General features: G+C 46.3%; 1 protein-coding gene across 5 annotated transcripts in view; it reads right to left on the bottom strand.

Moving 5' to 3' along the window:
- LOC148013193 (anthranilate synthase alpha subunit 1, chloroplastic-like) overlaps positions 1-26,299 on the bottom strand; it is a 176,112-nt gene that overhangs the window by 50,549 nt on the left and 99,264 nt on the right. For all 5 annotated transcript variants that reach the window (XR_015688808.1, XM_087667644.1, XM_087667642.1 and 2 more), the window contains exons 6-9: positions 6,635-6,786; positions 6,086-6,201; positions 5,760-6,006; positions 5,614-5,670 (exon numbers count right to left, since the gene is read on the bottom strand). Coding sequence is in view for 4 of the 5 variants with exons in the window: in XM_087667644.1 (XP_087523770.1) it covers positions 5,614-5,670; positions 5,760-6,006; positions 6,086-6,201; positions 6,635-6,786 (572 nt within the window). In the remaining variant the exon portion in view is untranslated. The remainder of the gene's footprint in view (positions 1-5,613; positions 5,671-5,759; positions 6,007-6,085; positions 6,202-6,634; positions 6,787-26,299) is intronic.

Raw genomic sequence — 26,299 nt, 5'->3', positions numbered from 1 at the left:
AGTCACATGGAAAGAGGCACCAGAGTCTACAATCCAAGTCTGAGTGACACAATCATCAACTGACAAAAGTGCATCAATCACATCAGCCTTGGTGATCAGCATATCCTGCATGTGACATACAAGGGCATCATAATCCACTGTACATAATACATCAGCCTCTGCATTTGAGAGCTCCTCTATGACAACACTAGAGGTCACATTGGCCTTTTCCTTGCCTTTACCTGCCTCAGATGCATCTGTCTTTTCCTCTTTTTTCTTTTTGTCTCCTGCATTCTTCTTTCTCTCTTGTTCCTTCTTGTGATACCTGCAATCAGGCTTCTTGTGGCCCTTCCGACCACACTGATAGCATGTAACATCACTCTTTTCTTTTCCTTTGCTCTTGCTCCTGCTTCTCTGTCCAGTATTTGCATTTTTCTTTTCAGCCCTGCCTCTAACATTATAAGCTGAGTTGTTGCCTTCTCCACTAGACTTACGTCTAATTTCTTCATTCAAGATCGAACCCCTCACACCATCATATGTGAGATTGGGGTTATTACTGAGAGAAACAACCAAAGTCTTCCAAGAGTCAGGCAATGTCATGATAAAAAAGATCGCCCTCAACTTATCATCAAAATCCAAACTTGCATCCTTGAGCTGATTTAAAATGCCAGTAAATGCACTCAAGTGCTCAGCTACAAGCTTGGACTCATCCAGCCGCATATTCACCAACTTGCGCATTAAATGCACCTGATTAACAGGTGTGGTGATCTCATAGGTAGTTTTCAACTTCTCCCATATTGCATGACCAGTGTCTAAACCCTTAATGTTTGTCAAAATGTCATCAGTGACACCCATCTTTATATAAGCCACAGCCCTTTTATTGACTTTGGCCCAATCCGCCTCAGACATTTGTGCGGGTTTATCCATTTGCAAAGCATCCTCACAATCCTTTAAGAACAGTATGCCCTGCATACGATCTTTCCAAAGATCAAAACCCTGACCGTCAAATCGCTTGATTTCCATCAAACTTTTAATGTCAGAACTGAAAGAAGTTGCAGCCATTTTATCACAAGTACAAGTGTAAAAGCACTGAACTACAAGAGCACAAGCTAAATCAGCAAATACACCGCTGTTCTTGCATAACCAGCAATAATCCTCTGCTGTTTTGACATAAACCAGTCACTGCACAGGCAAATAATGCAGAAATTTATCAAATTCTGCACAAAATTCCAAATTTCCAGGTCCAAATGTGCGCAAATGTCAGCCAATCTGACTCAGTTGAGCAAAATTACATCAATACATGAAAAGCCCCAATTTTTCTTGGTCCAATGCCAAGAAATTTTACTCGGATGAGCAAAATTCCAACAAATTTTGAAAAATCCCCAAATTAATTGAGGTCAAGACGCACAATGTCTGCAATTTCTGACACAAATGTCACTGTCAAGCATAAACAGCATCAGATCTGGGAAAAGCACCAAATTTCCAGGTTCAAATTTGACCAAATCTGAGAACTGTGCTAACGCGCGCGAACTCCCATCAGTGTGGCAAAGGGGTTGCTTGCAGTAAACCTTAGAAAATTTTAAAAATTTATGGAAGAAAAATGTGTCGAATCACCCCGTCACCAGCCGTTGACTGTCGCGTGTCCTGCGTCTGATGTCGCCTGCTCAAAAAACATGACGAAACTACATTGCGTGACCTATGCAGCCTGCGCCTGGCTGCTCGTGACCTGTTTGACTGCCTGCCTGGTCAAAATTGACCTGTCGCCTGTCTATCAGGCTGTCACTTGCACAAAACGTGACCTGCAACACTGTCGCCTGACTGTCCAGCACATACACGTGCCTGGAAACAGTGACGACCTGACCTGTATGAGTGACGACTTACTGATTTCTCGCGAGCGAGGGGCTGGTGATGTCTCACGCGGACTTCGAGGAGCGCGAGCACCTTAACCTCAGCTCTGATACCAGTTGTTGGAGCGCGCGGGTAGCGGAAGCGTGAAGATTTGCAACAAAGGAAGTGAACAGGTGAGTGAGTGAGAGTAAGAGTGACGAACAGATTTTAGGTGTACCAACAATGTGTTGGTACACAAAGAATAAAATGTATTTATACTTAGGGCCCGTAAGGGTGCATTCACATGTACAACATAACAATACACGTGTAAAATACACGGAGGTGAATAAAGGACCTTACATCCCAACAATCTGGGCTAACCAACTTCCCATCGCCAAGCTTCCATATGCCACTAACCATAAGAAATACGATACCCTCCTTGGCGTCTAGATAACCCATAGGCGACACCAAAAGGTCCATCGGAAAGCCTTCGTGATGTGCTCCGCCCAATGCCTGCTGCGCGACGGTACCCAATCCAAGTCCTCCTGCATCAGTACGTGTCTGCCAATTCTAGCTATGTACTCCAGGAACCTTAGTGGCTTCTTGGCGACCGTAGTGGCCCGCCATAGCCACTCTCCCCAATCCCACACCAACTTATCCAATGGCTTGCCCTTCCAAATCCAGAGGCACCACTCCCTGAGCTCCTCCCAGAAGACATAGGGATCCAGCCGCCATGTCTTTCCCTAAAGTGCCATCTTAATGTATGCAATGGCCTTCTTGTTAAGTCTAGCCCAATCCACATCTGTCATAGTTGCAGGCTTAGTTTCCAAGAGAGCATCTTCATAGTCCTTGAGAAACAAAATGCCTTGCATCTTGTCCTTCCACAAATCAAAGCCAGTGCCATCAAACCTCTTGATTTCAAAGAGGGATTTAGTGTCACTGCTGCTAGATACATTTGCAGCCATTTTTCAGCAATACACCAGAAATTCAATGCTGCAATTTATGACAGCAAAAATGAGCTGAATATTCAACTAATTTCAGCCCAAATTTTCAGCAAATAATAGCAAGATTCAGTCCAAGTACATGTACAGTAGTAGAACGAATGACTTTCAGCAGTATGACTGCAATTTCAACATACATTGAATGCATGCATCACTGCCACGTAACTCCCACTTCAGCAATATCACCAAAAATACATCTGCAACAATCCTAGATCTGCAAATGATCACTAAGACTGCTGCAACATGAATAATCAGCAATACATCAACTCAGTGGGAGCTGCCCAACATGTGTACTACATACATATGTGCTCATATCAACTTCTAATACACAAAACACCAAGAAATATCTGCAATTTCTCTAAAATCGCACAAGCGGGAGATAAAAATGCTCAAATCACTCTACTTATGACAAGATTGCTTCAGCAATATTCTCAAAGTGCATTTCATGCATCAACTTTGCCAAAATCCACAGATTTCAGCAAAAGCCCCAAAATTTCACTATCAAATCTGCCCCAATTGCATTAATACATGTTCTTGAGAGCATAAAATGGGCAAATTTAGCAAAATTTCACAAAATTTTGCAAAAGCCCCAAAATTTACAAGTCCAAGTGTGCACAAATGTCAGCCAATCTGACTCAGCTGAACAAAATTTCACCAATACAGCAAAAGCCCCAAATTTTATGGGTGTTGAGAAATTTTACTCAAATGAGCAAAGTTTCAATAAATTTGGCGAAATCCCCAATTTAAACGCACACAATGTCTGCAATTTCTGACGCAGATGCCTCAATTATGCATGAACAGCACTAAATCTGGAAAAGCCCCAAATTTCTGGGCATAAATCTGCACAAATCTGAGCTCAATGCTTGCGCGTGTGAACCCCGATCAGTGAGCAAGGGGCCTGCTTGCAAAAAGTAATGAAAATTTGATGAAAATTGCTGAAAACGTGGCAAATCACCAGCCGTTGACCAGCCCACTGCCCTGCGTGCCTATTGCCTGACGAATCTACCTGCGCCTATCCTTGTGAGCAAGGATGATTTGCATGCAAGCAGAAAATACTCAATTTGGCATCCCTGAGCACTCGAATCATGGGAAAATTTGAGGATTAGCGTTCTTGATTGCTGTAGACAGCAAATGGTTCCATAATTGTCAAAGATTGTGCCTTGATTTGCTGGAATTGGGAGAATTTTAGTTCAAGGAACTTGGAGGGATGTCAAGTTATTAGCCTGGTCTCCTAATTTTCAAAGCCTCCGTCTCTCTATTATACCCAACAATTTTTTAAATAAATATCAAAGAAATACCACAAGGGGGCACCATGGTTTGGGGCCAAATCAGTGTCCGATTGTCCCTTTTGTTTGGTAAATTACTGAGTTTTATTTATTCATGTAAAATCTGTTAGTTGTAATCTTTTGTAAGTTGGGAAGTTGCCACCCTTCTCTGAAAGGAAGGCTGGTTACAAAACCTGTCTTGGTTCTTGACCAATACGACTAAGTGATTCCTTTGAATTGTTAAGTCCCATATTGTTTGTCAAATAAAAGAATGGCCTGGAGGCAAAGGATACATGGGAGTCAATATGCTTACTCAAGAGTTTCTTTTTTTACTTCATCCTGCAGGATATTATCACGGACAGCACTTAGTCATAAGGGTGCAAGCATTACATTCTTGGACATCAGAGATGGGTGCCCACAGCATTGGCCACGAGGTACTAGGTGTGAATGCACCCTAAAAGTTAGGATAGTCATAAGCATCCTATAGTGTGATGTGAACATGCTTAGGGACTTTAGGGATAGCTGGAGAGTGAGCAATTCAGGGCTCATCTGCACACATTGTTGTGTGATGCACTCATAGACTCATGACCCTAGATGGCTCTACCTACACGCCAGCATCGGTGTGGGCTGCTGGTATGGGATGCCAGCTCTTGAGTCTTGTGGTAGACGCTTGGCCCTTTACTTTTGGTTCCAAGGCTCAACAATGATGGCTGGAGGGCGAGCACAATGTTCATTTTCTTATGCTTGCTTAACTGCTAGTATGGTTTGTGTCATGTCATGTGTGAAGGATGGATCCTCGCTAGCATTACAATATTGTATGTCTTTGGATAATGCAAACACTCAATATGATGAGAACCACTTGCAGAAACTATCAGATCTTCTGTCTGATACATTTCCACAAGATTGATTTTGTAAATATTTCTGCTTCTTTGGAGGATATCGCACTCAATGAAGCAATTCAATTATTTTGTTCAATTGCAATATGGTCTTCCAATCCACGTGGATTGACAAGTACCTATATATATAGTATTATATCAATCCCTTCATGATTGCCCTAGGCGGATGACAATGATTGAAGCCAAGTCCATTGATTTCCCTCACTTTCCCATTGTAGATCTGAATGAAGACCTTCACATTGAAGGCTTCTGTAGAATCAGTGGTTTCTTTTGTGTCATTAATGTATACACACAGGCACATATGTGCCATGTAGCCTACCTCTAAATGATGTGAGCCCTTATAAATCTGTAAGTATACATTGCTTTTGCTAGAGCATTTTTAGAACTCATGGTTGGCAAACCAGTGATCCACCCCTCTCTATCTTCTTTCCAGTACACGACTCAAGAATCAAAATACAGAATAGCATTACCAAATGGGAAGAAAACTAGATTAATCAAGCTGCTTCAAGCACAAACAAACCATAGTTGGCACATTGTCACCTGTGGTCATTGGAACTGACATAGTTTTCATGTGATAATACTGAAGGAAGGTCTTAAGAAAGAAAAAAATGGTATTGTCACTTATGTTAAGGGGAAAAACAATACCTTCTTAATCCGAGTCAGTATCTCTGGACTAGAGGCCACCAAAATAGATCCACGAGCCTGAAAGAAAGTATAATGGGTCACCATGTGACTAGGTAGCTATAGACAACCTGCCTCACAAAACTGTATTCATAGTAGAGACCAAAAACCTGTAAATAAATCATGTAGGGGCTTGGATTGACAACACGTAGCGCTCTATAGATTTCAAACGGGTCAGCAAACGTCCGTCGCTCAAACCTTTGACTAAGAACAATCTGGAATATATCACCAGCTAAAATATGTTCTTTAGCCTTGTGAATAGCAGCAGTATATTCACCCTTCGTCATGTTTGCCCGATTCACTGCTAAACCATGCTGACTGATAGACAAGTCCACTGATCCTGATGACAGTTTTGGCCTGCACAAGCATAAGAAAATTACTGAAGTGGTAAAAAAGGGAGAACAAAAAAAGTTTCAAACTTAGAGGGTATCCTTACGGGTCAATATCTTGTAACCGTGATGTAAGCCTTTCAAGATGCTTCATCCCATCTAGGTATGCCTCTTCTAAAGTACCGAACTTCTCTGTGCTAACCCAATGCAGTACGTATGCAATCTGCACAAGAGAATGAATGTTTCTATACACCTAGTCTGACCATCCAAATAAAAATCACAAAACTATTAATAGAAATATTTTTTTGTTTTCCTTGCATAAGGAGTGACAACAAGCACTGACAGATCTGTAGCATTTCCTTGCAACTGATTGTGACAACAAGTGCCGAGATGTAATGCTCTATGCTCAAGCAATGAATCAGGTAACTTTAGAGCAGCTGTATCTTGTATAAGGACAGATTACATAAGATGCAGTCACAGATACACACAATAGAATGCTGTAAAAGGCAATAAAAATCAAAACAATATATAAAGTTATCTCATGTTATCTGTCGTTTATCTTGTATAAGGAAAGAGAATTTTTTATGCGAGGACAGAATCACAGAACATAGAATACTGTAAGCTGCAATAAAAGGCAGAAGAATATATAGAATCACCTTTGAAACATGATCAAACACCACCACATCCTTATAGAGACCCAAGTGAATGTCAGGAAGGTGTCTGTCATCTTCAGGTGCATTTTCAACTGGCAGCTTTTTCCTCTCAACATATCTTACAGTATCGTAAGAAAAGTAGCCTACCCAACCACCTGCAGATAGAAAAAAACTCTGAGTGGAAATAATGCAATCCCTATCAAGTCTTTTACAGTACAATTTATTACCATTCTTGGTATGTTTAGCAGAGCATTCCACACATCAAAATCACTACAAAGTGGGTGAGAGAGAGAGAGAGAGAGAGAGAATCAATGGCGGATCTGACTCCCCCTGACCTGCTAACGTGCTTATCTGCCCTGTGCGATGCCTGAGATCTCCCCTCAGACCAGCACAGAGTCCGTTCTGCCCTCCCGTAACATCGAACCCTGCCCTTGCCTACCTGTGAATACCCTGCCGACCTGCCATGCTTACTGGCATGCAACCTTCCTTCCTGCATCGCCCTGCTCTGTGTGTGTGTGTGTGTGTGTGTGTGTGTGTGTGTGTGTGTGTGTGTGAGAGAGAGAGAGAGAGAGAGAGAGAGAGAGAAGACCAGCAGACTGAACCTGTTTCAGGGACAGCCTGCTTGACTGACAAACTGATGAATTGCAGACTCACAACCTGCGCAAAGGGTTTGAAGGCATATTGTGAGGTTTGTTGCACAAGTGCAGTCCAGCACAGCCTGACTGCATAACAGGTGCAGTATACACACAGGGCCTGAAGACAGAGACAGATTCTGTTCAGATTTGAGACAGCCAGTCAGGGTTGAGAACAGAGCTTGTAACCAGCATAAAGAGAGAGAGAGAGAGAGAGACAGTTTCAGATTGAGTCCAGTAAGAGAGAGAGAGAGAGAGAGAGAGAGAGAGAGATTTTTCTGTGATGGTGAATCTGCAGGTGTCAAATGGTATTGATGTGGCCTTTCTCGATCAGCATACAGGGCATGGGGATGATAAAGATATGGCAGAAGTTGATGGATGGGGATGAGATGGGCAAACGTTGTAAGATGTCAGTTGATGAACTCATTTTATGTGCCCCAAATTTGCCTCAGCAAGATGTTCATGCTTCATGCTCACAGACTGATGGGTCTCTTCAGTTTATGCTTGCCACTGCCAACAATCTTATGTTGGATTATGTTCATGCCAATGAGGGTTAAGCGAGCTCTTTATCAAAAGGGGATCATGTGGTTGCTATCATGGGAACTGACCTGGTTTTACAACAGATTGCTGCTTTCAATGAGAGGGCAGCCATCTTTTACTTTACGGGAAGGACTCCTTTGATTACTAGGATTTGTGCCTAGCTGCAGTCCATGCTTGTAAGTGTTGAGGTGTGTCAAGATGATGCTTCAGGGCAAGTGCAGGCCTCTCTCATTGAATAGATTTATGATGGACCGAGGGGGTTTTTTGAGGTCCTTTTTCGTTCCCCGGAAGTGTGTACTCACATTATGCAACGAATTCCTTTGTTCATGGACGGTCAACTAGTACATATGGTCCCATGGAGGCCTATGGCTAAGTTTCAGGAGGTACTTAGGCAAGCATGCCCAATTTGGGTGGAGGTGGTTGATTTTCCTACACATCTTTGGCAACTTCTTCCTTTGGTTTTGAGAACCCTTAGTGAGGTGTTGGTGGAGCCCCACTTGACCTCCCACAATAGGAACAGGGCTTGTATGCTTTGGGATACAGGGAAACCTCACTCAACCAAAAGTGGTTTTAAGGTTCCTGGGTTGCAAACGTTGGTTTATGAGCTTAAATGGAGAACATTTGTTAGACATTGTTTTAGATGTGGCCAATTGGGCCATTTTATTTCAGAATGTGATAGAAACCCTAAGGTATTATAGCATTCTTTGGATCCTAACATGGATATGCAAGAGCATCATCCCTTGCAGACGGTTCAGCAACCAGAAGTTGATCCTGTGCCTCTTGTCCTGCATGGACATGATGATGAAAAGAAGGATGTTTCCCAAGATAGTATTGAGCGTGCATTGCTTTCAGTTGGACGGAATTTGCCTCCTTAGGATGATTCTTGGGTCACTATGGTTAGACGTAATGCTACACAGGAATCTCCTTCGACTCCTGCTCACCCATCTCCACATCCTATTACAGACTTTTCAACGCAGAGATAAGGGGTTTTATATGAAACCTCAATCTTCGCGTATTCCTACAATTGGTGTGGATGATAAAAGGGCTTCTGATTCTACTTTGGGCTTTGACGCGCACGGGAGGCTTGTACCTCCTTGGGATGCTTTCCGTTCTCAGCAACAACAAATTCCTTCTCGTGCTTCGTTTGCTAGTTTGCAGAGGGCAGATCTAGCAGATGTGATCCGTAGTGAGATGGAGAGATTTCACACAACTAAAGCTATTGATGTTAAAGAGAAAGGGAAAGTGGTGATTCAGTAGTTTTCTTGTCTGTGATTTATCATGAGACTTGCTATATGGAACGTTAAAGGTATTTCTTCATGCAGTAAGTAGTATCGGTTGTGGAAAGTTGTGTTAGCTGGAAATTGGGATGTTTTTTGTGCCATGGAGCACAAAAACAACATGCTTTGGTAGAATCTTCTTATGTATATAAGGGTTATACAGCTTTTCTTAGTGGTCGGGTTCTACATAAATTTGGAGTTACGTTGGCCACTAGATCTTCCCTGCAACCATCCTTGGTTTCTCAAGATCCTCGCGGCAAATTTTTGATACTAGAAATCCTATATGAGGGAGAGGTTTTGTGGCTCGTGGGCATGTATGCTCCCTCTACTGCTCTCTGGAACGTTGTTATCTTTGGGATGACTTACACTGCCTTGTTGTGGCTCATCAAGGCTTTGTTATGGGTGATTTTAATGCATGTGTATCTGTTGATCAAGAAACTTCACCGCAATCGGTCATGAATGGCCCTAAGCGACAGGCTTGGGATGTCTGGCTGTTGTGTCGTTGAAACACGACATGTGATCTTGGATGCATCCTTTACAGTCTGGATATACTTACCATTCTCTTCAACATTCAAACACCTAGGTCAAACTTGATAGGATCTACATTTGTCAGAGTGATTCTTTTCCTCTTGCAATCATTGATATGTGGGTGGAGCAATAGCATGTTTTGTCAGATCACTATTGAAAGCTTTCTCCACAAATCTTCAAGAGCATCATCTCCACCATATTGGACAAGAAATGCATTCTTGAGGGCCTCCCATGTAGCTTTAGTTTCCGTTTCAACAAATTTTTTCTGCTGCAAAATCAGTTTTTGGAACGTATTTAGTAATCAATTGCTTCTTTAAGCTCGATGGTCCTATATGGAGGGATGGAAGCATGGGCTATTTTAAGGGATAATGCACGAGCGTTGTCCCGACAGTATGGTATTCAGCATGCTTCCTCTTTACGAACTAAATTGCAGCATGCACAATCCTTGTTGGCCCACTCATTGTCTTTGTATCAATTAGGGGATACCATTGATGACTTGCTTACATGCATTGAATGGTTGAAATGTAGAGTTCAATCTCTTCAAGAAGGGGAATATGGTAAATACAAATTGTTGGCCAGAGCGGAAGCTTTACATGATAATAATTGTCAATCTCATCAGTTTTTCACTCGTTTACACCAAAAATACGCCTGGGAAAATATTGTGTTTGATGGATAAGCAAGGTGTTATGGTGACTGATCTTGCTTCCATCATTCAAATGTGCATTGACTTTTATAAATCTTTGTTGAGTCCATACAAGATTCTTTCTAATGCTGTTCACTCTCCTTGTCGATACATTCACAATTTGGTTAGTAACCAAGTTAAGCCAAAATGGGTTGATTTGATGGAGGCTAATGTTTCAAAGGATGAAGTGGAAGATGTGTTGTACCATTTGCCTCGAAGGAAAAGCCCTAGCTGGGATGGGCTTCCTAATGACTTGTTTTCAGCCCATGTTAAGCAACTTAAGGACCCATTAACTCGCCTGTGTCAGCAAGTATGGAATTCTAGTATCATGACTTCAGACTATTTGTGTTGCTGAACTCTAGGGAAGTGGTTGAGCTAGAACAGGTTGAGTAGGTTGAGGGGGCCTTTGACCATGTCCTCCTAGAGGAGGTGTAGTAGGAGCCACAACTCCAAGACAAACTTCTTCACCACTGACATAATCCCAAAGATTCTTTGCAATCAGCACATTTTTCATCATAAAAGACCATAGAGAATAGTTGTTGCTATCCAACCTATCCTCCTTGGACACATCTATAAATACATCACCTTGTCCCTGGTTGGCTGTGATAGATATCACTGATCAAAGAGCACAAGAGCAACACTTCAAGCTGGCCTAACCTGGAAACCTGAGAATTTCTAGAAATTACAACAAGTACCCTGCTATAATTAGTAAATCTGATCGTACTCTGTCAAAAACTATCTAATGTGCAAGCTATCCAATGCACAAATAGTGCTCAGCAACACAAAAAATGCAAAAGCCCCAAAATTTGTTGTCCCAAAAATGCACAAATTCAGCCTATTACAGATTGACACAGATGTACACTTGCCAATGACTGAGCTGACTTCAAAAGCCCCAAATTTCTGACCCTAAATTCACAAAATCTCTGCAACAAATGTGTCCCAGACACATGCAGGAACAGAGATATGCTGCCCGGCACAAGCCCCTTCCAGTAGGTCAAATCTGAATTAAAAAAATGATAAATTTTGCCTTTTTACCTCCGATACAGTCGGTGAAGAGCTGAACCAGGCAAGGGAACCTGACGGACCTGGTGGTGGCGCTGGGGGCTCAACTGGCAATATCAAGTCCAGGGCGTTCGTGGCAGCAGCTGACTACTGGAGGAGGCGGCTTGAGCTTTGCTGTGGTGGCAGACAGGACCTCAGAGGCATAGACCAGGGCTAGAGAGCAAAGGCGAGTTGCGGGCTTGTAGATGGTCGTGCGCTGTTGCGGGCGCAAGCAGGCTGGAGCTCAGCGTTCGGTGGCACACAGGACTGGAGCTCCCACAGGGAGGACAAGGCGCTGCTCTGGTGGCGGCGCAGGCGAGTTGCGGGCTTGTAGATGGTCGTGTGCTGTTGCGGGCGCAAGCAGGCTGGAGCTCGGCGTTCGGCGGGGCACAGGACTGGAGCTCCCGCAGGGAGGACAAGGCACTGCTCTGGTGGCGGCGCAGGCCTGCAGATAGTGGCGGAGCAGGCAAATGGGCGGGAGTTGGGCTGGCAGGCGCCTGCAGGACCAAGCGCACGAAGCAGCAGCTGCACTGATGGTGCCACGTAGCTGGCGGCTACTGGATCTAACTCTGGTGGAGATGAGAACAACTGCTGGCGATGGAGCTGCTGACACTGGTGGTGGCGGCTCAGCTGGTGATGCTGAAATCTGCTTTGATACCAAATGTGAAAGGAGAGAGGATGCACAGAGATCAAAGCTCAACTGAGTAGTATTGACAATGAAGAGAGTGTGTGAGAGTGAAGACACGACTCCCAATGCAATAATCAAAGAGAGCAATGTGCAAGTACAAAGTACAACCCTTAAACCTTAGGGTTACTAATGTGAGTTCACACCTGAAAGCTGTAAAATATGATAAGTGCCCAAACTGTGTAACATAGGCACATAAAAAAAAGGAGAATAAAGCTGGGGGAAAACTCTCATAAGGAGAATAAAAAGTGCCCCAGTGTCCTACCGAGGATCACCGACACTCCTCTCTTAGCATAGGCATGAGTCAAACCCAACACATCTCACAAGGAAAATGAATTGTGGCCAGCAAGTTCCTCAAATAGATGGCCTCAATGGTAGCATCAAAGAGAGTCGAATACTCAACCTCAGTCGTGGAAGCACCACCGTCTCGTGCTTACGGCTAGCCCAAGAGATGGGTGTCATGTCCAAGATATAGAGGTAGCCACCATGGGAATGCCGGTTGTCAAGATCTCCCACCCAATCAAAATCAGTATATCCCTGTTAGCATAAACCATGACCATAAGTTAGTCCATAATTATAGATACATCTTAAATATCTTAACACACCAAGACAAGCAATCCAATGAGACATTCTAGGTGCATTAAAATACTAAGCAAACTAAGTATGCAAAATCTGACCTAGTATATATCAACAAAAGCAGTTTCCTTACAACAGAGCGATAGGTCTGAGCATCAAAAGGCTAACCCAAGGTATCCTTATGCAGATGGACAGTGGGATCAAGGGGCATAGCTCCACGCCATGTCTAATTAGTGCAATGTTGTTCCACCAGTTGTAGGGCATACTTTTGCTGTGATAGAAAGATACTTCCCTCGAATCGAACAATCTCCATCCCCAAGAAATAAGACAACAAATCTAAGTGAGTCATCTCAAATGTAGCGCAAAGCTTTGTCTTGATTTTTACTATGGCTGCAGAATCTGAGCCAGTGAGAAGTATGTCATCGATGTACAACAAGATATAGCTGACCCCTGCACTTGTGGTACACACATATAAATTTGAATCATAGGGGATAGAATGGCATCCATGAGTCTCTAAGAACTTGTCCTTCCTGTGGTACCAAGACCTCAGTGCTTGCTTTTGCCTATAAAGAGCTTTCCACAAAGCGAAATACCTTATTGTTCCGATCAACAGAAGAAAAGCCAAGAGGCAGCTCCACATAGACTTCCTCCTTCAAATAACTATTCAAAAGAGCACTTTTGACGTCCATCTGACAAATTGACCAACCGTCGTGAACAGTGAGTGCAACGAACAAACGAAATAATATCAACCGAGTAGCACCTGCGAAGGCTTCTTTATAGTGAATGCCATGCTTTTGCCTGAAACCTTACACTACAAAGCCACCCTCGTATTGTCTAAAGTATTGTCAGCCTTTAGCTTGATCCTAAAAATCCACTTTGTCAAAAACCAACTTGTGATGAGGACAATCCACCAAGCTCCAAGTCCCATTTCGGTCGATACTATCCACTTTCTTCTCCATGGCCTCACACCACAAAGGATCCTAGAGAGCCCACTACCAATTGTCCGACTTAGAGTGTGCAATGTAATCAGCTGTAAACGATGCATATGAAACCTGAGGAGCGAGCCGAGCAAACCTTCTAGGGCCCTCCACAGTGGAATCCCGTGGAAGGATCCCCGAATCCCGCATGGTCTGTTGATACAATGAGGTAACGAGTCTCGAGAAAAAGACCTAGAAGCTAAAGTGACTACAGGAAGGTCAGGAGTGGGAAGTATACCTGGCTCAAAAGACACAATCTCATATGACGTGAGCGGAGGTGAGGACGTAGAGTCCAGTTCAAAAGACTGCACAATGTCTCTCTTACCAAAGACGACATCCCTCCTAACAATCACCTTGTTTGTCCGAGGATCAAACAAACGATAGGCTTTTGCTTGAAAAGAATTGTCCACAAATATCAAGAGATCAGTTCGAGGTGTGAGCTTTCCTATCTTGTCATCCGGAGTATGCATACAAGCATGACTACCAAAGATTCTAAAGTGAGAAACAACAAGCTAAGAACCAAAAAATGCCTCATATGGAGTCTTTTTAGTGACTGCTATAGTTGAGCATTGGTTAAGGATGCACACCAAAGTGTTAACAGCCTCAACCCAAAGGCACTCAAGAAGGTCTCCCGTGAATAGCATAGAATGTGCCATATTCGTGACTATCTGATTCCTACGCTCTACAACTCCATTCTGTGCAAGGGAGTTGGTAGAGATGAGCTGGCATACAATGCCCTGCTCCTATAGAAACTCAAAGAACTCGTGGGAGGTAAACCACCAAAATCACTCCTTATAGTATCCACATGACCATAAGTCTGGTTATGAACCAACAGCAACCAAGCATTGAAATAAATAAAGGCATCTAGCTTGTGCTTGAGAAATACCTAACTAGCATGGTTTACAGACCTCTGGAGATAGTTTGAGGCATGGAAGACCCTGAACCATCCCCTGAAATGACAACTCATAAAGAGAGTCGTAGCCAAGATGTCCTAAGCAAAAATGCCAAACACGCTCAGAGTCCGTGGGCTTCTGTGTGGTAGCCAAGGCCTGGAAGCAATGGAACTTCAAATCATCCCAACAATCGGCTCGGTAAGAAAATGGGTCATATAGTAAAGGCCATTAGGCTATGCCTTGCCGCGAGCAATCACTAAACCAGTCTGAGAGTCTAGAACCTCAACTGTGGTCGCTATGAGAAAATTGCTCGCCCCAACTAGTAAAATTGGGGAACAGACAACAAGTTCATCCCAAGTTGGGGGACATGATAGACATCATCCACTGAAGCTAGATTCAGACCCTAGTCACTGGAAAAAGTGACACAACCCTGGGTGTGAATCTTGACTGAGGAGTTATTTCCTACACGAACTCTCCTGTCTACAGAGGCTTAGAACATGAAAATGCCCTCTATAGGAGTCATGCGATGAGTGGCTCCATTCTCCACAAGCCAAACGAATGCTAATATGCTCAACACTGACAAGTGGACCTCCGCAGTCACCTCATCAAGAGACAACTCGTAGATGTGAACGAGACTCACATCTAATGTCTCTAAGGAGACCATGAGGACCTCTACAGACCAATCAAACAAACCCTCTAAAGTTGAGTAGTTCATCGACTGTGATGGGTGACCGTTGGCAGTGTTAATCTGGCCTCGCCACCACTACCCCTGCGAGGGGTTGCCACCACCCTACTTCCCCTACTCTGGGTTACCCAACTGGGGTATGGGAGTCTCATTCTTGGATTTTGGCTATGTGCCTCTTGCCTTAGATCGACACTCATCAACATAATAGCCAACCTTTTGACAAAGTTGACAATACCTATTCTTTTTAGATGCCATCCAAGTTTGAGAGTGGATTATGAGGTTCCTTGAGATTCAGTGTAATGTTTGGAGGTCTCCATCTATTGCGACATCATAGCACTTGATTAGCCTGCATATTCAACATCTCGTGCCAAGCCACAGGCTGCTGCCATCTCTCCCACCAGGCGACTGCTACAATACCTGTGTTTTTGCTATTCAATAGGCTGCCTACATCAACATAGACCTCTCCTACTGTCGCCTGATAATTCTCTGCCTCGAGTGACTAATTTACAGCCTTCTCTGGTGGTAGACTACTGTATTTACCAGATTTCAGCCTCCCATTGTTATGTTTTGGTGACCAGCCTACTACCCTTAATTTTTCAGTACTCTCTCATCTCCGACTCGTGCTTACAGCACTCCAGATCCCTCTCCATGGTGGATGTCACTCTCCGACACTCCATTGCTCTACCCTTGGGCATTCTATACACACTTACATTCATTTACAGCATTCATTCACTTCACAAATTCTTCTCTTTCTGTTCCTCTATCTGTTTGAGTTTTATGTTTTGGGTTTTGTGTTTTGCGTAGGGTTTGAGTTTTGCATGTCTCTATCTAAGTCTTTGTGCTTCAATCTTGGTCGTACATGCCGTCTTTCGTCAGTCTAAACCCTAACTTTCAAATCATTCTTATCTATGATTTTAAAATTTTGGAGCTCATGATCCAAATTGATACGATAGGTCCTATCCCGAGCTGCATAGCAGTCAATCAAATGTGCCCAATACTTAGATGCTAAGTCGAAATGCTAAAGCTGAGAGTGAAACTCAGGCAATAAACCCTATATAAGCTCGACAATAGCGGAGGCATTACAAGCCTTCCATGAGCGAATGACCTCATATGGAACAAGTACGGGATCAAGTTGGGGCTCCAACCCCTGTACTAAATCCCATAGGTTCTAAGGGCCTAAGTCATGCCTCATCAAATTTGACCAAGTGGTATAGTTTGACATGTTGAAACGAGTCTTGTCATTAAAAGCATGCTTGGCGGATGAGGAGCTAGAACCATGAGGTGTCCCAAAAGATGGATAAGTGGGGTAGGGTGGAGGATAAGATGGTGGTGGTGGTAGTGGTGGATAAGAAGGAAGAGGGGGTAATTGTGAATAAGCAAAAATAGGTTGCTGATGTCCAATGAGTGCCGATTGATGCAAAGGTACCGAAACAGACATAGGTCCATATGGTATCATAGATGCAGATAGAGACACTAGGACACAATAGCCCTATCCAAATGTCAACTGGGCCACAACATAATGACTGGATGATCCACTAGCTAATACATGGAGGCAAACTCTGGTACCAAACGATCCACACTCAAGTGTGTCTAGGATGCACTCTCAAAGGGATAACCTAAAAATGTATGTATGGAAGGTGAAACCTCCGTCATGGTACACCACCCAAAAACGGGTATGGAGAGACCCTAAAGGCTGTACCTAAGCGTGCAGAACTTCGCGGTGTAGTTTTGAGTTCATAAAGAAATGACTATCTTCCTTATTACTTAGAAACCAAAGGTTAATTTGAAGAGTCCCTTCTTAACGAGCATGCCCCAATCCAACAAAAAATACAAAGTCAGTTGGCATAGAATCTGACATAATAGGGTTCCTACCTAGCATTGGAGAAAAGTAGCACTACAAAAGTGGAGAATTCCAAGACAAATTTCACTTACGGATGGCCAGTCCATAGTGGAGATTCGAAAGGTCCTACAAGATTATTAGTTCTATGCACTGAATCTAAAGGAGATAACTCGGGCATACCTTCAACCTCCTGCTAAGCCCTATGCATAAGGATGAGATCACACTCAGTGGCTGAAATCTCATATAGTCTATGGAGTCCATGATAGCCTGATGGTTCTCCACCCATATCAGATCGCGCAATAGCAAGCTGGCAGGTTCACTCCTAATCATCTCTGTCCATGTTTGGCAGTGGAGATTGAACCACTCATGTGAATGCGTTCAAAGTCATCTGACCCTTCTATTATTCATGCTTCTACGCATGCGCTTTCCGATCAAAGGCCGAGGTTTCTCAAAGAGTACTTAGCTCTGATACCATGTGAAGAAATACTCTAAACAGAGAAAACACAAAACAATCATATGACAAAGCATAAACTGATAACACTGAAAACAATTAGGATTAGGGTAACTCAAAGACGGTGAACACAATGAATAATGAAGTGAATGACTACTGAATATACAATGTTTATGTAGCAAACACATCATACAGTGAATACTAAATCTCGAACTCTCGTATCTCTGGGATCAAGGCAGAGGTTATGAGTTGGAGAGTGTGTTGTACTCCGAAACAAATCCCGAAATGAAGCAAGACAGCCTCCGTATATCAAACACCAACAAATGCAGCCAGAGAAGCTAGACCTATGCAGACAAGCAACATAAAGAGAGAAAGACCAAAAACGCTAGTACGTGAGCAGAGAGAAAAATTCAGCAACATTTGTAGACTGTAGGTGACTATACAGAAAGTGTGGGCGACAGCTAAAGGAGAGAGAAACTCAGCAAACACAAATGTTACTTATAGGTGGAGTCGGAGATTGGAATTAAGTACCAGATATAGCATAGAGCAAGGGGAAGATCTGGCCACGATGTCCTCCGCGAACAAGGCATTGACTCCCACACACACACACACACACACACAAACAGTCATTTATTCTTCCATCATTCTTCTCTTCTCTACTTAGCCTCTTCACGGCTGTTCACACCCTTGACGAGGACATTACAGTTCATGGATCTTTTTCCCCACTACCAGACACCCTATCTTCACTTTATCAGGCTGCATTTTAGGGCAGATCAGGTCGCCTAGCTCTCCACTCTTCCCAAGCTGCTGGCCATCATCATCTCCTTGCTATTGAATGCAGAACAGGTTTTGGGTTGTTTTCATCTGCACTTTCTTGCTCACGGGCATCCAATTCTGCTCTGACAGACAATCTACTTCCTCTCCATGCTGTGTTTTGCAGCTAGGAGACCCTCTACTACTGCATTTTATCCTGAGGCATGTAAAGAAAAATACCCTAACATAGAAACATAAACAGAAATCGTACGGCAAAGCACAGACTGATAAAAAGAACACAGTTAGGGTTAGGGTGAGAGTAACTCAAAGACAATGAACACAGTGAATAAATGAAATGATATGACTACTAATAATACAATGCTCATGCAGCAAACACACTATGCAGTGAATGAATACTGAACCTCAAACTCTTGTATCTCTAGAATCAGGGCACGGGTAATGAGCTGGAGAGTGTGTCGTACTCCGAACAGATCCTAAATCGCAGCAAGGCAGCCTTCGGATATCGAACACCAGCAAACGCAGCAGTGAGAAGTTGGATCTGATGTAGATAGTAGTGAGGAGAGAGAAAGACTAAAAACGGAGCCTGCACAAGAGAGAAAGACTAAAAACGCAGGCAGGACAGCCTGCAGGAGAGAGAAAGACTGCAGCGACTGCAAACATGAGAGAGAAAACTGTCAGGGCGGCAGCTGGAGCCTGCAAACGCAGTAGTTTGCTAGCGTCGCCAGGCAGAAACAGTAGAAATCAGCATGTGGAGGGCTGGAAACAGGCACCAAACTGTAGGGAACAGTGATGGACAGCAAGGGTTGAGATCTTCTCCGTGACCGAGATGTGGGCAGCAAGCTGGTAACACCTGAAACCTGCAAAAACGAGATTGTAAAAGAGTGGAGGGCTAGCTACCCATTTATTAAAATTAGGGTTCTAGATCCTCTCCCACTTAACTTTCTCAATTCGCTTCCCATTTTAGGGTTTTGGCTAAAATAAGCCTAAAACAAGCATGTTTTGGGGCTGTTTAAGTGGCTAAGTGCATTTCTTAGCACAACAAGGCGGGCCGCCCTATTGATGTGGATCTCAGTGGTTGCTATTGATCATGTTTCTCCTCTCTAACAGCATCCAAGGCCTCTCCCTCTACAACTCTTCTTCACCATTCAGCATTTACTCCATGCCCTACTACCCATAGGACTGCATTTCGCTCCCTTCGCTATGCAGATTCCTTACCTATAAGCATATAATGGAGTCTGTTCTTGCATGCTCAGCACCGTCACGTCGTAAGCTTCCCCCACCCCCCGCTCCATCTGATCATGCCCGCTCCCCAATTTGACCGCACCCCTCGCTCCGCCTAATCGCACCCCTCCCCCAGATCGCAGGCCGCTTCCCCCGCCCCCCATCTATCCGCCCTGCCTGATCGTTTTCCCCTCGCCTGGACGTTTTTCTACAGCCCCTCTCCCCCCCCCCCCCCCGCCTAGCCACAGTGAACTGTTTGGATCTGTCATACAATCTGCACCTTCAGATTTAGCGCCTGGCCATCCCCCCCCTCTTATCCACCCAGGCAAGACTCCCCTCTCCCACCCCGACAATCCGCTGCCCACCCCCCTCAGGCTACCCTCTGATCCATACCCCCCCCCCTAGTGCGCTTCCCCCGTCTACAACCTCGGTTCCGTCCGCGGTGTATCAAAAACAACAGCGTTCCCCCCCCGGCCATTGATCCCCCCACCCTCCAGTTGCTCCCTCTATCTGCAGCAACTTCCCCCCCGCAGGTTGCACCATGACATGATTAGTAGTTCTCTCAAAAGGGATGAGCCATGGAAACCTCTAGTCAGACACTGGCGCACTCAGCAAGTGCCCCCAGTCAAACACCTTGCGCGTCATCCTCTTTGAGGAGCAGCTCTTAGCCATCCGAGCAAAGGAGCTGGATCTAATGGAAACACGGATTTATGGTCAGATAGTAGGACATTCCCAAGCCAGAGCCCAACTTCGGGACCGGCTTCACTCCACGCTACACATAGGCACAGCGCAGATCGCGGAGGCGGTCCTAACGGGCCAAGGGATGTTCATGGTCCGGCTCAGTTCAACGGACGCAACTCGCAAGGAAGTTACTCGCCAATTCACCATATACATCCACAAAGGGGATCATATACATGGTCCCTTCATATAATGGCTTTACTGTGGAGACGCTTGCACTCCACAACAAGTTTCTTCGGCACCCGGTCACCCTTCTTTTCCCCAGCCTAGCGATAAGAGTATCGCCAGTTGGTGAAAGACTTTGGGCTGCTCTTCGGCACTATCCTTCTTGCGTCTTTCGTGGATGCAATGACAGTAGCAGGAGTCCCAAAGGTACAAATGGCAATGAAAGAGGTCAAGAATATCCCACAGTTTCTAAAGATTGAGGCATGTGGGCACTCCTTTAGGCAACAGGTCATTCTAACTGGGCAACCAGGGCAGTGCCTGCGCTGCCATGACTTTGGGCATTAGGCAGCAATTTGTACGCATTTCCAAGCCAAGGCGGCTCCGCCGACAAGCCCGCAAGTGGATGCTGACAGCTTCACAAAGGTCCCGAGACGACAGAGAGGGAGATGGCAAGGGGGGGCGCAACCAGCTCCTCAGACCCAGCCTCAACAGTAAGTTGCAAGCATGCAAGCGACACCCCCTCGGCAAAGCACTCCACAGGCCCCCCCTGTCCATTCCACCGGGCAGGCCCGCAACCCCCCACATCCTCCACACTGCCTTACATGAGTTCCCATAGTCTCCCCCACTTCCCATGCCCCCCCCCCCTTGACCTTGGCCCACAGCCCCCCCTTTCCAGGGCCACCAACGCCCCCCCCCCACACCCGCCATGCATCTCTGTCCATCCCACCATCCCTCAATCCTCTTCCCCTCCACCACCTCCCCTACTAGCATCCCCCCGATCCGCACCCGATTCACGTGATCCCCCCCAAACCCACCCTCCCTCCTCCCACAAGAGGTGATGAGCCACACACACCTACCTCCTCGCACCAACAGTCTTCCCCCTCCCACACAGCCACCAGCTCATCCGCCCCTGCCACCCGTCACACCTTCCCGAGACAAGCACAGCTGTTGCCACAGGAGTTCTTCCGTAGTGGCCCATGGTCCTACCTAAGAGTTGCAGAGCGCGGAGAGTTCCCACTACCTCTAGAGGTGGGGATCTTCGTGGTTCGTAAGTCAAGGAGGGGCAAGGTCCATCTACTAGCACCACTGAAAGGACCAAACTACGCCTTTTTTCTTCAGTCCTCTTACTCAAGCGAGTGGACAACTACACAAATAGATAGAGGAGTTGAAGAGTCAAGTGACAAATCACATCTCCCAATGGATGGGAGATGAAGGATTAGCACTATTTACACAACAGTGGCCTGGTTGCATGATGGACATTAACCGGTGCGCTAGTGCCGAGGTCCCACACTCGAGCATTATCTTTTGAGCCCCTCAACAGTGGAGAGCTCTGAGGGACGTGATCGAGTGAACCATGGCACAAGCGGCCCGTTTCTACCAATGTACAGAGTTGCAACTCTCAGCATTGCTGATAGATGCATTGATAGTACCACCACCTGGAGCATCTATCACCCCTATGGTTCGGCCAAGGGCCACCATGGGGTACTGTAGTTTACCGTCCAGACCGGCGGCAAAGCGTACTTGCACGCCTCACAGTTTCTCCTCCTCATCAACAACATCCAAACCGAACATATGCCTGTTTGGTCAATCGTAGGTTTCCCCATGAGCTTACACCTTGCATCCTCGAATGTGAATAGTCTCCACTACAATGGGGCACGTGGTTCCAGGAAGATTATTTGGCAGGAGTTGCAACCTGCCCTTGCCGAAGGATCGGCATCTTGCTTCTGCAAGAGTACAAGCTTGCCCCCACCCACGCCCAACGGGTAGGGAAGGTACTTTCGGACAGCTCGCACACTTACTGGGAGTACGCCATAGGTGCCCATAGCAAGAGTGGAGGCATCTGCACCTCTATTGGCTCAAGTCTCACCACTTGTGTACGAGACCATGGGACGATAGTGGCAGGGAGGGTTCTATGGATCAGATTGGATATTGGGGACTCGTGCATGGGAGTCCTCAATGCCTATGCCCCTATGGAGGTTAGGGCACGCAGCAGGTTCAGGGTGGAGATCGCAGATGGACTCCCAAAGGTGGACTCTTGGATCGTTGGAGGAGATTTCAACAACCTGGAGGCTTTGGAGGACCAGCAAGGCAGAGGCAGAAACTACCAAGGCATGGCTAGGGAGGAGCAGGAGGCATGGGAGGTCTTTTTCCTTGCAGTCGGAGCACGTGATGCTTGGAGAGACCCTGCCTTCCACAAGAGGGAAAGGTCATTCGACTTCTCTTGGGGATACAAGCGGCTAGGCAGAGTCTTGCTGGAGCGGTTGGATAGGTTTTATGTGGGAGAGTGGGGAGACTCTCGTAGAGGCCAGATTGAGCGATTGGCAGACACCACGTTGTCCAATCATTGCCCGGTTCTCCTGACACTTGACCCCCCAGTATCCGCCCTAGACACACGATACTGTCGGATCCCTGACTCAATCTACAGGAGGGAGGAGGTGACGAGACAGATAGAGCAGATTTGGACCAAAGAGTGGGACAGGAGGGACCGGATAGTAGAGGAGGTTGCAAAGGTCCTAGCCGAGTCGAGCAGAATCTGCCAAGAGGTAGCCATACAGGCCAGGCAGCAAAGCTGGGAGGAGGAGAGAGCAATCTGGTGGGACCTAGCAGCCAAGCACACATTATTACAGGAGGCATCAGGGGATCCTACCCTCCACGCACAGAAGGTGCGAGCGCGAGTAGCCATTGCTGGCCTAGAGGACAGGCGCTCGGAGTTCTCTTTCCGAATCTCAAAAGCCTTCTGGGTGCGGAAGGGGGACACGATGTGCAGGGAGTTCTTCCGGGTGCACCAACCTCGCACCACAGGAGAACAAATACGCAGCCGTCAAGATCAATATGGGAGGACTTAGTCTAGCCTAGACAAGGTGATGGAGATTGCCACCAACTATTACACGCGCCTTTTCCAGCATTAGACAGCTTCAGCTAGAGGACAGAGATGTAGACAACAGGTATGGGATCACATCCCATCCCTCATCACAGAGGAGATGGGACGCTCCCTCCTAGCTCCCTTCACAGAGAAGAAACTAAAAGAGGCTTTCCATCACAAGATGGGCGGAAATGCCCAGGGGAGGATGGCCTCTCTAAGGCATTCTTCACTACTTACTGGGAAGTGGTGAAGGACCCCCTACTGATGGCCTTCCAGGAGATTTTCACTTCAAGGCAAATGCCAAGGAGTCTCTCGACAGGCCTTGTTAGTCTTCTCCCCAAAGGGGGAGACCGGTTGGAGCTTTCCCAGTGGAGACCGATCACCTTATTGTCAGCGGCCTATAAGGCACTGGCAAAGATGATTGGTAGGCAACTACGCCCCTGCTTCCAGACATCATCCATGACACATAGACAGGCTTTGTCCAAGATAGGAGCATCCTTGACAATGTATTTACCTTCTTTGAGGTGACAAAGTGGGCTCAGCACAGTGAGCAGAGACTGGCCGTACTACTCTTGGATTTTGAGAAAGCTTATGACAAGGTAGACTAGGAGTTTCTAGAAGACACCATGGTGAGGTTGGGATTCCCCCAAGTTTGGATTCGCGGAGTCTCCACCCTTAACAAATCGGCCACCAGCAAGGTTCTTATAGGCGGAAGGCGAGGGGAGGACTTTCGGCCGGAGAGATCGGTTCGACGGGGCTGCCCCCTGGCCCCATACCTATTTCTACCCTTTGTAGAGGTAATGTCTCACTTCCTCCGGTCACATATGAGCGGATTACACAGCCCCCGACTTCCAGTGAGAGAGGAAACTGAGTTGTTAGACTCAGAGTACACAGACGATACAACCCTCTACATAGAGGACGATGAGTTGATGCTGGGGAGAGTGAGGCTCGCTCTTGATGTGTTCTGTTCTGCAGCAGAAGCGAAAATCAACTGGCGAAAGTCAGTTGGTTTCCTCACAAACCCGGACTCTAGCACGGAGTGGAGCGTCCACCTAGGATTTAGATGGGTGAGCAGAGGGTAGACCATCCGGCACCTACGGTTCCAAGTGGAACTCGATATCACTCCTGCCCACCAGTTTCTTCCTATCCTTGATTCTATTCGGAGGAAACTGACCTACTGGAGCACGGCTCGCCTCTCACTAGCTGACCTAGCCCTGGTGGTTAACCAGGTCCTCCTAGCGACGGCCTAGTACATCGCCTCGTGTTGGTGCTTCTCATCTTGCGTAGTGCAGCTTCACCGCCTAGTGCGGGATTTCCTTTGGTCAAGGGTCAAATGGTTTTAAGGATTCCAGGGCCAAGGTGGCGTGGGCAACCATCATACGACATTGTTTAGAGGAAGAGATTGGGATCATAGACCCAGAGTATCAGAATATAGCCCTCTTGGGCAAGCTAATTGTTCACGATCTCACAACAGGCGGGAAGACTTGGAAGATTTTATTGCAACAGGGCCTTCAGGACTGTAGACCGAGGCTTGGCGGTGAGTGAAAGCCGTCCCTAAGATGAATCTTCACGTCAGCCCAAATCACTCCCCCCCCCCCCAGATCACCTTTCCTACGCAGCTTACTCCGCGTGTGGCAGGGTCTCCCTAAGGCCCTAAACCAGAGCCCCCTAGGCTGCCAGGAGGAGATAGACCGTCAATCGGTGATTTGGAACCCCCGGGTCAAAGATCGAAAACGGGCACAGATAGGCGAGTGCCCCCACACCCAATGGGCTAGCTGGGAAGCCGGCCTGGCTCGTACCATCAGGACATGGCGGGAGGTGTACAGGATGGCAGACAAGGAGGTACTACAATGAGTATCAGGCTACCAAAGAAGAGTGGAGGTGAGGAGAAGGAAGATAGACACAGCAATACCTCGGGAGTAGCTTGCTCCCCCGATACAAGAGCCAATAGAGCCCGGGGAGGTATGGGCAACTAGGTTTTCACCAACAGGCATCCCCCTACACATGGCAGGTAGAGTGGGCGGCGCCTCACCATTCAGGAGGAGGGACGTTTGGCCCTTGACAGAGGGCAACAAGATGAGGGGATTGCTGCCCTTTCGTGGAGGAGGATTTGGGTGGTGGGCCTTCAAGGGAAGACATGGTGATTGGACCCCTATGTTTTCTGAAAGGAGCTCAGGGAGTGGCGCCTTTGGATTTGGGAGGCCAAACCACTTGATGAGCTCGAGTGGGATCCAAGAGAGTGGCTATGTGGCTTCTGCGGTCGCCAAGAAGCCACCCAGGTTCCTAGAGTACACTACTAGGATTGGCAGACAGGTACCGATGCAAGAGGATATGGATTGGGCGTCGTCATGTAGCAAGCACTGGGCGGAGCACAACATCACGGAGCCTTTTTTATGGGCCTTCTGGCGACGCCAATGGGATAGCTAGAGGCCGAGGAGGGTGTCGTATTTCTTATGGCTGGTGGCACATGGAGACTTGGCGGTGGGAAGTTGGCTTGCCCAAATGCAAGAGGGAGGTTGTACGCACTGCACCCAGCAGCCTCTGGAAACCCTAAAGCACTGCCTGTGGTCATGTGAGGAGGTGCAACTCATGTGGAGAGGAGCATGCCGCACTCTTCATTGTATAGCACCCAACCTTAAATGTATCTCATGGGGAGCCTTCTATTGGCAGGCAATCAGCCAGGGCCGTCACCTTCTGTATGAGGCTCGGATGCAAGACACGATATTCATTATCGAGGCAGGGTCGTATGCGATGGTCAGTTTGGAGGCTCTACCCATCCACCAGGTACTGGAGCCCACTGCAGACCGCTCGGAGTTATGGGAGATCATAGGGAATCTTACTCGATGGCATATCTAGAAGGCGCGGTGTCAAGTGGCTTTCGGCGGAGAGAGACTTTCAGCACAGGCGACCTTAGCAGAGCACTCCCCTAGACCGCCTTGAGAGGCTTGTATACATGATGTATTTGTGACTTTGCATTAGCTCCAACTAGTCTATTGAGCATGAGCATTCCCTTGTAATCAGTTTTTTTTTAGTAATATAATCAGCTACGTTTTACTTGCAAAAAAAAAAGATTCCTTACCTATGCTGCTGCCTAATCAGG

This window comes from Lygodium microphyllum, chromosome 26, assembly GCF_053477565.2.
Source record: "Lygodium microphyllum isolate KBCC chromosome 26, Lygodium_microphyllum_v1.1.10, whole genome shotgun sequence".
Classification (NCBI taxonomy): Eukaryota; Viridiplantae; Streptophyta; class Polypodiopsida; order Schizaeales; family Lygodiaceae; genus Lygodium; species Lygodium microphyllum.
This window is presented reverse-complemented; position numbering and strand designations above follow the sequence as displayed.